The 14,917-nt window shown below is 31.0% G+C and overlaps 1 protein-coding gene across 1 annotated transcript; it reads left to right on the plus strand.

Moving 5' to 3' along the window:
- The first annotated feature begins 3,511 nt into the window (after positions 1–3,511).
- LOC107958006 (suppressor of disruption of TFIIS) lies at positions 3,512–6,237 on the plus strand. The gene is made up of 8 exons (XM_016893651.2): positions 3,512–3,687; positions 4,197–4,283; positions 4,402–4,467; positions 4,967–5,064; positions 5,175–5,300; positions 5,388–5,714; positions 5,802–5,867; positions 5,953–6,237. Exons 2-8 carry the CDS (start codon positions 4,223–4,225, stop codon positions 6,103–6,105), a joined length of 897 nt encoding a protein of 298 aa, XP_016749140.2. The 5' UTR covers positions 3,512–3,687; positions 4,197–4,222; the 3' UTR covers positions 6,106–6,237.
- Positions 6,238–14,917: the final 8,680 nt, after the last annotated feature.

Below are 14,917 nucleotides of genomic sequence, written 5' to 3' on the forward strand. Positions count from 1 at the left end.
GTTGATTCTGATTATGCCGGTGATTTGGACAAACGAAGATCAACCACTGGTTATGTGTTTACTCTTGCTGGAGGACCAATAAGTTGGAAGTCTACACTGCAGTCTACAGTTGCGTTGTCAACCACAGAAGCTGAATACATGGCTGTAACAGAGGCTGTAAAGGAAGCTATTTGGTTACAAGGTATGGTTAAAACCTTGGGATTGGTCCAGGAGCATATTAATGTGTATTGTGATAGTCAAAGTGCTATTCATTTAGCAAAGAATCAAGTCTATCATGCACGTACAAAGCATATCGATGTACGTTTCCACTTTGTGCGGGAAATTATTGATGAGGGGAAAATTCACCTTCAGAAGATTAAGACTGCAGATAATCCCGCAGATATGATGACCAAGGTGGTAACAACAATCAAGTTCGAACATTGTTTGAACTTAATCAATATTCTACATGTTTAACAGTTGAAGAAGGCACTATCAAGTGTTGTTGACAAAGGCAGAGAGAATTGTGTGAAGATAAGATTACTCGAATCAAATCTTCAAGGTGGAGATTATTGGGAATTATCCATATTTATGGAAAATCAAAGATATGGGTATCAAATATTGGAAAGTCAAAGATATGGGTATCAAATATTGGAAAGTCAAAGATATGGGTATCGAGATATTGGCATAATAAAATCTGAGATATTTGCAATATATGGTCTCTAATTGTAATGTGACTTTGCAAGTTGATCCCTGAACCTCAACTATAAATAGGCATAACCATCTCTCATTCTGTATCTCAAACTTGCCATTCTCTACTTAAGGCATTGTTTTCTCTCTCTCTCTCTTTGTAAATTCTCACTTGTATTTTGGAGTGAAATATATTTGGTAGTGCCCGAGGACGTAGGCAAAATTTGCTGAACCTCGTTAAATTCTTGTGTTCTTTATTGTATTATTCTGCATGAATTGTGTGTGTGATTGTAGTGATTTATTGTGCTATTAAATTACGATTGAGGGATATTCTAGCTAGGAAAGACCTGGTACTTAAGCGATCCTTGTGATCCACCTCTCTTTCCTGGGAATTGAACTTGGTGTGATTTTTTAGTACAATAATTTTACTCTTTTACACGCTTCCGCACAACAAACTACGATGGTCTAATTATAACTTAGGTTTGTTAGTTATGTTGAAATTTGAGATTTAATTTTTATATTTTAATTTGATATAATTTATCATTCTATTTTTATAACGTTACAAGTGTTACAATATTAATGTTGTTAAAAGATTCATGAAAATTCATGTAATCACTTTAAGGGTAGTGCTTCATAGTGTTATCTATTTAGATTTACTAATAACATTATTAAAGTCAAGACATTAAATTATGTTAAATTAAAGTAAAGGAATGAAATTTCAAATTTTAGTAAAATATAGGGACTAAAACCATAATTAGACCAAATCTGATTAAAATACATCATCCTCGGTTCAAATCTACCTAATACGGGATAGCAACATTTATTAGGTTTGAGTGAAGACGAGCTTGATAAGTAATGCTACAAGTATGAGTTTTATAGTTGGAAAAAAATGTTATTAAAATGGAGAGAGCAAATTATGTAAAATTAAAGGGGTTAAATTTCTAATTTCAGCATAATACAAGGAGTAAGACTGTGATTAGAAGTACAAGTTTTGTGAATGAAGAAAACATTAATATTAAAGTGGAGGGATCAAATTGTGTCAAATTAAAACAAAGGGAGCAAATTCCAAGTTCTAGCAAAATACAAGGACTAAAACCATAATTAGCCCAAATATGATTAAAGTACATCCTTCATACTTCAAACCTAGCTAACCCATGGATACCAACATTTATTGGGTTGAACGATAAGGAACTCAATATATATTAAGTAAGATTTTGAATAAGAACTTTGTAGATGAAGACAATATCGAAAGAGTTTATCTCATCTAAGAGTTAGACCCAAATCGATTTTAAATTTAATCAAAACCTTCAAAACCAGAGTGCCTAACTAAAATACATCGCAAAGAAAGATAGCAAAGAAAGAAGACTTATTTTAGCTTTAACTCTAAATTGGTATTATATGTTTTGTTTTTGTTTTTATTTCTCAAAGCATCTATCAGAACAAATTCAATAATTAATTATTTACATTCTGTAACCTCATTAATTAGTAAATATTGATCACGCGTTTTAAAATTATTTTATACCCAGAACGAGGATGGAACTCCATAACCAGATATTATATGTTGTTTACATTGATAATTGAGAGTTAGCCTACAAATTAAAAAAATGGTATCTTTAATTTTTATATTTATTAAAAAAATGAAAAGAATTACCTGTTTTTTAGGCTAAGCATTGCATCCAATCTTTTGTGCCAAACTGATTACAAGAAGCCAAAGAACAGTTTACAGCTCACCAAATTACATTAAATTTTGCTTCATATTCAGACAAATATAGATTTTTGTTGTAATAAATTAATAATAAAGAAATGACCTAAGTTTAGACAAATGGAAAAATAGGGACAAAACAGGGAATGTAAAAGTTCATTGATAGTCTTATTCAGACAGCTAACTCGGTTTTACCTCCTTCTTTTTATTTCTTAATTTTTTCTTTAAATGGTTTAATTTTGGTTTTAGTCCTTTTACTATTTTGAAATTTGAGATTTAGTTTCCCTGTTTTAATTTAACATAATTTAGTCATCTTTGGTAAAAGTATAGTTGAGGCCCTTATATTAGAAGTCAGATTGTATTTTTCCTCCTCTACTAAAAAAATGGACAAATTAGTCCCTATACGTTAGATCAAAGAGTAAACTGATCGTTTTGTTAAAAATTCCATTCATTTTTACTGTTGAAAATTGGTCATTGTATGCCAGAATGAGGTGTACGTGGCACACCATGTATAATTATCTGGTTATTTTATCAGCCACACCAGTTTTTAACAACAAAAAAGACCAATTTGCTTTTTGATCTAATGCATAAGGACTAATTTGCTTTACCTTGTCCCCTCAATGGAAAGTTGGCCTTTTAGTCCCTCAAAAATTTAAAATTAGAAGTTAATATATGGTAAAACTATACTTTGATCCCCCAAAACAAAAACCAAATCTATTTAGTCCCTTAAAAAAAAGATGAAATCATAAGTTCATACATGATAAAATTACAATGAAATCATAAGTTCATACATGATAAAATTACACTTTAACCTCTCAAAAATTTATAATTTAATTCCACCTCCTCTCCACTAAATCTTTTTATGGCTTCACCCCTGATAACATTATAAAACTGAAGGATTATATTATACCAAATTGAAATAAAAAGATCAATTCTCAGCTTTCAACATAATAAAGGGACTAAAATCAAAATTAAACCTTTAAAGAAAGTTTTCTTTTTCTAGGTGACTGCCTGTGACTTTCTCACTTTCTCATGCACTTTGAACATTACAAGAAAAAGATTCTGTTTTCTTTTTGTTCAACACAAGTTAAATGTGATTACTTTAACAACATAATGGGGAAAAAAATGTCTTTTTTTCTTAATTAAAATTACAAAGGAGCCCACCATTTTTGCCTATAAAAACCCAATTCTAGCTCTGTTCTTCCTCCTCCTTGGCCCTCTGTTCTTCCTATAGAACATTAACAAAATCCTCTGTTTTTCTTTTTTGTTCTTCAAAGACACTTCCTTTTGTTTAGCTTTGCCCTGTTTTTTTGTAACTGGTATGGTTTTTATTTTCTCATTACAACCTTAAATTTTCTTGCATTTTTCTTTTCTTTGTCAAAGCTTTTCCTTTTGGGCTTTTATAAAAATATTTTCTTTTTCGTATCATTTCTTTGATGTCTGTTTTCCTATCATATTGAAATGAAAAGTGCCACCTTGACATAATGCATTTTTTTAAGCAAAAAAAGTTCTGATCTTTTCTTTCATGGTGGAAAGAAATTTGGGTTTTTTTTTTCAATCACGGGAAATTTCTAGCACGATTCGAACCTAAGTCATATATAGGATGTTTACTTTAATTATCATACTAACACACAGATTTAAATTTGGGTTTTTTCTTATGTTTAATTTTCACCATCTTTTAATGCTTTTTTTTATTAAAATTATCATCATTTTTCCATTCCAACTCCTTAAAAAGTGTACCATTTGAGTTGGTTTTTTTTTTATAATATAAACTCCATAATAACATTTTTGGATTATGATGTTAACTTAATTTCATTGGTGATTTAAGGTCTATTGATCAAAGGGTGAAAAAAAATGGAATATGAGGACATATACGGACTATCTCCAAGGCCTAAATATGATTGCCTTCTCTTTGGTAAGCTAAATGAGAAAAAGAAAAATCAAAGGTTAATTAATTAATTAATTAATTAATATATGAACTAAAAGGCTTTTAAATGATATAATGAAACCCTTTTTTCTATTGGAATTTGCAGATCTTGATGATACCCTTTATCCCTTGAGCTCTGGTCTTGCTAAAGCATGTGGAAACAACATTAAAGGTAAAGGATTTTTTGCCATTGTGATCTTTGTAATTGTATCATCCAACTTCTTTTTTTTAAACTAAGCCCAAATTGTACTCCCGTGGTAAAAAATTGTTCATATGTAGAATTCATCAGGGTTTGAGTCTCCAAAAGGGCAAGTGTTAGAACTTTATTTGAACAGCTCCCTTTGAACCTAATCAGAGGCAAAGTAAGAAATTGTATTGGCATATATACCTTTGTAGTTATTAGGAAGACTAAATAGAAAAACTATCAGTTTTGGGGTCAAATTATAATTTTACCATTTATTTACTTAAAATTTTATAGAATTTTAAGAGCTAAAAGCACAATTTCTCATTTTAAGGGAGTCAAGGCTCTTACTTGTCCCTCCCTTCACCCCTAGACGTAGTATGTACGTGTGTGCTGTGAATATGTCGCTACCATATGTAGCTATATATTAATCCTTTAATTGTATGATACCAAAAAAAATAACCCAAAATTTTTTTAATTTTTTTTACAGATTACATGGTTGAAAAGCTGGGGATTGGAAAGGAGAAAATTGTTGAATTGTCCAACTACTTGTATAAGAATTATGGGACAACAATGGCTGGCCTTAGGGTATATTTACTTTTATTTTTTCTTGTTTTCAACATCAAATTTTTTTTCTCATTAGGTAAAAGCTAAAAATTCAATGGGGGTTACCTCTTTTTTTATTTCTACTTTGACAGGCTGTTGGTTATGACTTTGACTATGATGATTACCATAGCTATGTCCATGGAGGGCTTCCTTATGAAAACTTAAAAGCAGACCCTCAATTGAGGAGCCTATTATTGACTTTACCTATTAGAAAAATTGTAAGTAATGGGCTATGCCCAATATAAGCAAATATTGACCCTATTTTGATGGAATTGTCCAATTAATATGTATGCTGTTCAATATAGATCTTCACAAATGCTGATAGGGTCCATGCAATTAAAGCTCTTAGTAAACTTGGATTAGAAGACTGTTTTGAAGGGATTATTTGCTTTGAAACCCTCAATCCTACCCATAAGAACACGGTCTCCGATGACGAGGATGACGTCGAGTTCTTCGGATCGGTTTCCACCACGACTGGTGTTGCTAACAACCCCGAGATTTTCGACATAATCGGTCATTTTGCCGACCCAAAGCCAGGTGCAACATTGCCTAAAACACCCATTGTTTGCAAACCACAAGATAGTGCCATTGAACTTGCTCTCAAGATTGCCAAAATCAATCCTCAAAGAACAGTAAGATTTATGTTATAAATTTACTCTTTTGTGTACTTTATTCTTCGAAGTTGTTACGGCCAACTAACGGGTTCCTCCCGTTTTCAGTTGTTCTTTGACGATAGTGTCCGTAACATCCAAGCCGGAAAACGTGTCGGTCTACACACTGTGTTGGTAAGTCCATGGAAGGTGTTTTGGTGTCTCAATTAACATAAATATTTTTGCTTGGAATGTATATGAATAGCTGATCTGTTTGCAGGTTGGTACTTCCCAAAGACCAAAAGGTGCTGATTACGCATTGGAAAGCATTCATAATATCAAGCAGGCATTACCGGAGCTATGGGAAACTGATGTCAAATCCGATGTTAGTTACGCCGGCCAAGTTGCCGTTGAGACATCGGTGACAGCTTAGATCCTATGTTTATGTTTAGAGGGAAAAAAATGTAGTCTACATTCCTTGTCATTGTTCAAAATTCAAATAATGTAGATGTACTGTTATATATAAAATAAGAATCTAATAAAGCGAAAGACAAATTTTCTCCAATGTTCATTAAAAAACCAAGGGATTAACCAATATCAACAATGTCGTACATAACTAATCATGGTAATCCATATCCATTGTAAGGTCTTTCTGTCAATCTAATCGTCAATTTAAGCATTTAATATCAATTCAAGTCTGATACGAAGCATATTTAAAATACGCTGATCAAATCATAAACACGTATATACTTACTGCATGGACAACTTGAAATTGACATGTTAAACAAAATATCGTGTTAATTATATTTAGAAAAGTTTTTTTTCTTAACGCCTCAAATCTAGCACGTGTTTATAATTTGAGCCACTTATTTTAAAATATTCAATTTCATATTTGAGTTGATATTTGTAATGCCCCAAAACTCGGCCTAAAAGTTTAGACTGAATTTCGGAGGTTATATTGATCACCGAAGTGATTGTAGGAAAATTATACAAAACAAGTTATCTCAAATTTCATTTCAAACATATTTATCTCCTTACAAACCAAGAACATTAAATCTTGTAGATTTCAATCAGAAAAATTACAGTTAAGTTTAATTTATGAACAAAATAAGATTTACGAGAAATATCAAAAACAGAACTCGTACCACAGTTTTTATAAAACCTTACATTTCACAATAGTATATCAAAATGGAAACTAAAAATAAGAACTGTTAATTTATTTTTAACCGTGACTGTTCGTGACCTCTGCATATCGAGTCCAGCGTCAAAATTTAGAAATGTACCTGAAAGGGGAAACACTAAGGGGGTGAGCTATATGAGCTCAGTGTGAGTTCAAGACATGATCAATAACATAATTACAGGCCGGGATTTCAGATAACAGTACAACTGTGAAACGTACTTAAGCAAAGCACTTCTCATCACACACAGTGTTACCAAACGTCATTACACCCAAGAACAATCACAAATGATAGGTCAAACAGACAGAATGCAGACAAACAAGCTTACACCCAATCACTTAAACAGATGCTTATGAATGCTGTCAAGTAGTGAAAATCCACCCATCCAGCCAAAACACCTCTCCGTCCCCCGATCACACCCTAATAGAGCTGTCTAATCTCATCCAACCAAACACACCACATAGGACCTCAAAAGGCCCATCCAACCCTACACACCATGTGTGTGGACTAAGGCACTCAGATAATAATACGTAGCAAAGTTGACGTATCTGTAGTACAGTGCATTGCGGTAAACTGCTGTACAGATAAATTGCAGTAAAACTGCTAAATCAGATCAGAATCAGTCTTCATTCTCTTCGCAACCAACCCAAAAATTTACTTTATGCAAGTGTTTGCATACATACAATCTCACAGAAACAAGGAACACAACAACAAACAATTAGACAGAACAGTTATGCACACTCACCCAGCTAACCGGGTTCAAAATCAGACATCTTACACACAGTAATCACAATTAACACATAAGCAGAACACATAGCCATAGATGCAAAGACTTAATTACTCTCACTAAAGCCTAGCCAGGAGTCGTAACCCATACAGACACATTTTCAAGTAAAAACACACACAGAACCAAAATAAGTGACTTAGGGCCACACGGCCGTGTGCTCTGGTTATGTGGAAATGCCTAAACCAAGTGGGGGGTCAACACGCCCTTGTGGGGGTCAACACGCCCGTGTGGATGAGGTACACACCCATGCGGATGAAGGACATAGCTGTGTGAACGAACCGTGTAACTCTCTGTCCAATTGTGCTAAAATAAAGTATAGGGTAAACACGACCGTGTGAGGGTCTCACACGCCCGTGTGGGATCCTTAAATCCCCAAATTATCCACACAGCCGTGTGGCCAAGCTGGGTGGCACCAAATCACTAATCCCTAATTCCCAAATATACATGCCCGTGTGCCCAGGGGACACGGCCGTGTGAAAATCGACCATTTTCCCCAAATCATCCACACTGTCGTCTGGCAGGAAATTTTGCCCGAAAACCCTAATTCCTAATTCCACGCGGCCGTGTGAACTGGCACACAACTGTGTGGTCACAAAAACACCCGCAAACAGCCTGAAAATCGAGTTTTTTTGTCATTAAATCGACCTCCAATCATAACGTTTCATAACCCAACCATAACGCACTAAATTTCAAGAAAATATAAACAACACGAGCCTCAATTTCTCAATTACTGAAACACACAAAAAGATCGTCGAATTCCACAGCAAATCAACAATTCGCAAATAAATTAAAAGAGGTTCGAATCCCACACATGATTCGCGATCATAGACGTTCAGACACCAACTTGATGACAAGGAAACGACTCTCCAACATCCACAAGTAATATTGTTTTCAAAGAAAAAAATAAAGAAGAACAAAGAAAAGGGAAGAGAAGAACATCCAGAGAGAAGAAAAAAAAATCTCAATAAAAATGACAATAAATAGTTTTATATATTTTAACTTAAAACAAAACTGATACTTAACAAAACAAAACGAAATAAAAATATTTCCCAAAGACTCAAACCTAAAACCTTGAGGTATACTAACACACAACAAACCACTAGACCAACAAGCCCATTTTAACACTTAAACACGTAGCTAAACACAATAGCACACCTTTCTCTCTAACCCTAACCTCAAAACTCAAAATTTCTAATCTCAAAATTTGGGGTGTTACAATATTTAACATTAAAACTAATGATTAAGAAGACAAATAAACCTAACTGATACGATACTTATATCTTAATTATTTAATTGAAATATTTTAAAATTTGAGGATTAATTTAAAATGTGAGCCAAAATTAACACTAGAACTAATAAATTTTCACGACAGATTTTGTGTGTTTGCTGTCTGAATGTTTTTCAAATTCTTGTAGCACCTAACACGTTTCTTTGACTAATATTAGATGAACAACTTCTTGTGAATGTTGAGAATGTTAGTTACAATATACCAATTTCTAGAAATTTATAAATAGGGATAATGTGCTTCAGCGCACTCGAATCCACATTTTCTTGTATTTGCAACAATGTTCATACCAATCGAGTTAAAGACTCAATCAACATGGATAAATTCAATTCTTTATAATAATAATAATAATATTATTAAATTTTGGCTCCTTATTGTTTGTCCTCCAAATGGATCAACTTGGAAATTTTTAACCCACATATGCTTGTATTCAATGCTCATCTTCGAGTTTATATTTATAATAACTTAATAAATACTTGAAAACGATATATTGCTTGAATGAAGTAATGAATAGTTCGAATGAAAAATGTTTAGCATAAGTGAAAGGGTGCATTTATTGGTGATTTTTATATTAAGACTTATTCTAATTTATCTTTTCTACTAAAAAAATTTTATAAATTAGCTTTTATAAGTTAGATCAAGAGGTAAATTGGTCTTTCATGTTAAAATTTTTACATATTTGTACAGTTAAAAACGAGCATGTATGATAAAATAATTAGACAGTAACATATGACATACTACGTATATCACATGCTAATGCACATGAGCGGTTTTTAACAGTAGAATGGATGAAATTTTTAACAAAGTGACTCGTTTTCTCTTCAATTTAATGTATATGAATTAATTTGACATTTTTTTAAAAAAGGGGTCAAAAAAATTATACCCTACATCTGCAAATATGCTATAATTGCAGTCCACCCAACTAGGCAGCTAAGTAAATGTAACTTTGCTCCACCACCGCAAACACCACCACGTACCTTTTTGCCGGTACTACCAAATCTCAGATCCAGAGCCTATGTTCTCTCAGCAATGCACCTAATTTTTTAGGCCAAAAACATGGAACTTTCTAGCTCTACACTGCATTAATTTCATGTACGAAATTTCAACAGTACCACCATGTTTAATAGCCATTCGTTTTTAATATGTTTATATATTACGAAGTCCCATACTACAATTGTTAGGAAAATTGGCCTTCACGGTGATATTGGCTTCCTTTGGTTTTTTTACTATTTTTATTGTATATTAAAAGTGAATTATAACGGAAATCCGGGTATCAAAACAAAAACAATATGTTAATCGATTCAGTCTAGACTATTTTGATTCAAACTCGACTAAGGATCACCTTTCTAACCAATTAAAAGTGAATGGTAAGATATATTGTACTCTCATTTGAAAAATTCGTATTCAAATTTTGGAGACAAAATTGTTGGGAGAGATAGTCTCAAACCCCGAAAAAATTAGTCTCTATGAATCATATAACAAAAATGGAGTATAAATGCTCGCAGGCCAAGCTAGGTGGTTGTATGATATCAACATTATATTTGTATATAAGCTTCAAATTTTTTCCAAATTCATCTATATTTATAAATGACCAATTCAAACCCGTTTATATGTTGGAGTCCGTGATGCTAGAACTTATCAAGGTCTTAAAACCCTATTCATTAGGCCAAGCAAGGACTTAATTATAACGAACTCAAGACCAATTTCGTTTAAATCAAATTGGATCGGTTGGATCAAGCATTGTTAGGGTATCAATTCAGAGAGAGTGGTTAGATCAGTTAATCCTCGAACTACTCATAACCAGTTGAATTGGACTAAAAAAAATTAGTTAAACATATTTTCTCTATTTTTTAATATATATATATTTTAAATTATTACAAATATTTTAATAATTTATTTAATTAAATCGGATAAACAGATCGAATTAATCAAATAAAAAACTAATGATTTAACCGATTTAACTACTCATGCATTTCCTAAAAGTAGACTCTAAACTTAACCAAATAGGCAAATAGGTGTCGGTTTTGGGGTGGACCCAATGGCCTATAAAATTTGACGAATCAAAGTGGATGCAACGAAAGAGGAAGATCTCAATGGATGAAGAAATCTCATGGGCCTTACTTAGGTAGGGCAAATTTTAGATTGATAATATATTAAAATGTCTTCAAAATTATACATTTTGTTCAAATAAGTCCTTTTTATTTATATATTTTTCTTTAAAACATTGTCATAATATATTTTTAAGTACAACTCAAGCACACTATTAGCGGAAGCAAATCACTAGCACTCAGATACTACTATTAGGCAATTTGTGCGAATCAAATTTGTCATGCGATAGAAAAAAAGGTTTCTAACAGAGTTTAAATATAGCTTTATCTCTTATTCTCATCGCTTGACTTTGTTCGTGTTCGTGTTGACACGTGTCTACAACATAGACAGTGCATGTTTCTTTTTAAATAAAATTGACATTGCTATTTTACCATTTTGCTCTTTCAGAAAACAGTATAAATAGTAGGTAATTCTTCTCATTTTACACAACAACAAGCAAACAATAATCTATTCTCTACCTTTCTTAGCTCGCTCGTTTTCTGTTTTTCTGACTAAGTTTTTGGCTTTAATTTCCAGTCTACTTTTTTGAACACTTGTGAGAAGAGTAATACCATTTGTGTTTCACATTCTTTATTTGGGTGTACAAATATTGAAGTACCGTGTTAACCTAGAGGGTGATGTCCACTACATGATTACACCGATCAGGACAGATTTACTTCTAAAGCAGTGGTTCTTCCACAACACAGTAATTATTCCAATTATTTACGCTCAATTTATTTATCCTATCGATACTAACTATTTCGTTTTGCAATAATATATTTCCAACAATATATCAATTTAATAAATACAAATCGATACTAATATTTGGTTTTTTTAATATATTAACCATTCAATTTCAATAATTTAGATACAATAAGATAAATGTAAACAAGACAAGTTTATGAACAAAGTCTAAATGTATTTGGGATAGTGAGCATTGTCCCCTTGATAAGGATCCACCCACATGGTTGTACCCACACAATGCTTTTAGTCTTATCCAAATTATTTTTTTCCAATTCCTTTATAGAAAAATGTTTTTGGTCATGATAAATATTCTTTTTTTTTCATTACTAATACTACTTACCGATTCAATCTTAGTTCAATTAATATCAGTATTGTTGTCAATATAAAATAATATAGGTTCGTGTGAGTTAAAACGACTAGCGCGACTCAAACCCAAACTACGCCTAAAGCGATAAACATCCTTAACCATCAGATTATGGAATTTTATAAAATTCTTTTTTAGTCCCTCACTTATGCTGACAGACACATTTGGGTTTAATTTTAATTAATATTCCTCGTTTTTAGCCTTAATAAGAGCTTAAGGAAATGATTTGACAGGTAATATAGTAAAATAAATAAACATTTTATATGTTTTTATATAGCATTTATTGTCACCGACAAGAAAAAGTATGCTTGTTGTGTATTAATTTGGAATAATAGTCTAATGTATAATGGAGTACATCATCTCAAACATTACTATGAAATTTAATTTTTTTTTCTATTTCAAATGAAATTTGTTTATTATTCACAAATTATCCTAGTAACGATACCTAAATTCGAATTATTATTTGTTAGATAGCTCAATTCGTAAAAAAAAATTCAATCCAAATATGTTAGAAATTAAAATCTGTCCGATGTTCGAATATGAATATACAATCTTGATGCAGATTTAGATATTTGAATTTGTTGTTCAAATAAGTAATGCGGATTCGAATAATGGAAATTTAAGAGGTAAAATTATAATTTGTCCGCTCCTAAATTTTATAAATTTATATGTTAATATATGGTAAAATTATATTTAGTCTTTCTAATGTAAAATTATAATTCAATACAATGACAAAATTGTATTTTAACTTCCGTAAAATATATAATATAATCCCGCCACTCTAATAAAAAATTAATCTAACTTCACCTCTAATTATATGGTTAACAAATGAGATGAACTATTACCACACCAGACCTCGTGTTTAACCATTAATATCACTTAGTAATTGTCCCCTACTCTCCTACACAATGCAAGGACAGTACTTTAATAAAACCAAAATAGTTCACAAATTTGTTGGATAGAGATTCTTCGTCTTACACATTAAAATCACGATTTTCTTGTCTCCTATTCTAACTTGTAATAAATAAATAAATAATCACAAACTTTAATTTAAAATAAAATCTTATGCACGTAATTTAAAAACCAAAAATAAAAGAGAACGAACAATAGTTTTTGTAACAGCTTTAAAAAATTCAAAAATTAAGATTTTTACATCCATTCTTACGATGTTTATTTTTCTTTAATTTTTTTATTTTAAATTACGTCACATAAGATCTGATATCTTATTTAATAACGAAAAGACTTTATTGATATAATATTGATAATTTAAGAATGTAAATAAAATATTTTAAAAGTTTAAGGAATTATGTAAAAAAAATATTAACCCTACGAAATTATTACATCTCAACTATAAATTGACATGTTCTTTTTTATTCGATTCCCCTTCACTATATTTTTGTCCATCACTATTTTATGTAAGTTTAATCCTCGTTCACAAAATGTAGCCATTGTAATTTCTGAATAGGTGATAGTGATTCGGGTTTATTTGGATGGACGATAACATTGGTTTCGGTTAAATTAGAAATAGTATTGTATTACAGCGATGAGATTTGATATTGTAGCAGTGAGGGTAAATTCAAAGACTATTATAACGATAAAGTATTATGGAGATCCTTATTAGGAGTCGTATTGTATTTTTCTCCCTCTACTACGTTAGATCAAAGAGTAAAATGATTCTTCTGTTAAAAATTGCATCCATTACTATTGTTAAAAACGAGTCCATGTACGTCACCATGAGATATATGTGGTATGTCACGTTAAGTGTACTTGTATGGTTATTCCATCAATTACACCAATTTTTAATAGTAAAAATTGATGAAATTTTTAATAAAAGAAATCGGTTTGCTCTTTAATCAAATCTACGAGGAATACTTTTTTTTTTCATTTTTCTACATTCAACTTTTCATCTTTGTGGAATATAGTCAATGAAATCGTCCCAAATAAGTAATGAAGAATAAAGATCATAGAAAAAAAAATCCTTCAAAATATCAAAAAGAAATCTTATGTCAAGAAAATTCCTCAACAAAAAGAAGAAATATCCAAATTAAAAAGATGCTCAAAAGAAAAAGGTTTAATGTGAATTTTTAAAGGAAAAAAAATCACTAAAATTTCTTAACCATCAATACTTGGTTGAAAGATACTTAGAATTATAACCCTAAAAATTTACACTTCATTATTAAATTATGTGACATTTGGAAAAAAATATAAAATTAATACATTGAACCCACGTTTAAAAATTTTAAAATTGTTGATGGAGTCTTAACTCGAATGGTAGAAGACGTGGGTTCAAATGGTCTGAAACTCATTATCTTCTTATTTATGGGTTGGGAAGGGGTAATGAGCAGTTCTAAATATTGTGTAAAAATGAACAAATATAATCAAAAACCTATAATGAGAATATTAAAAAAATTAAAATTTTAATTTAACTCATCATTTATTTTAATTATTTTTTTTAAAAAAATTGTAGTTTAAGTTTTTTGATTTACAAATATTTATTGAAATATATAAGTACCTTTTCAATAAAATTCGTTTTTTTTAAATTTTATTTTATGATTTTTTTTAAAAAAAATTTAGTTGGTGTTATGTTAGTTCGTATACTAATTTAGTTAAAAACTTAAATATAGTACGAATAGTACGCACTTAAATCAATTAAAATTTGTAACAATATTGGATTTGAGTTTTATGGAAAAAATATTAAGAGAGCTCAGGCCCGTTCTTGACATTTTATAAAAAAATTATAAAATGTAATACATTAAAAGATGAATTTTTGGACTGTAGGAGATGAAGCATTTATAGTGA

Source organism: Gossypium hirsutum, chromosome A01 (assembly GCF_007990345.1).
Source record: "Gossypium hirsutum isolate 1008001.06 chromosome A01, Gossypium_hirsutum_v2.1, whole genome shotgun sequence".
NCBI classification, from domain to species: domain Eukaryota; kingdom Viridiplantae; phylum Streptophyta; class Magnoliopsida; order Malvales; family Malvaceae; genus Gossypium; species Gossypium hirsutum.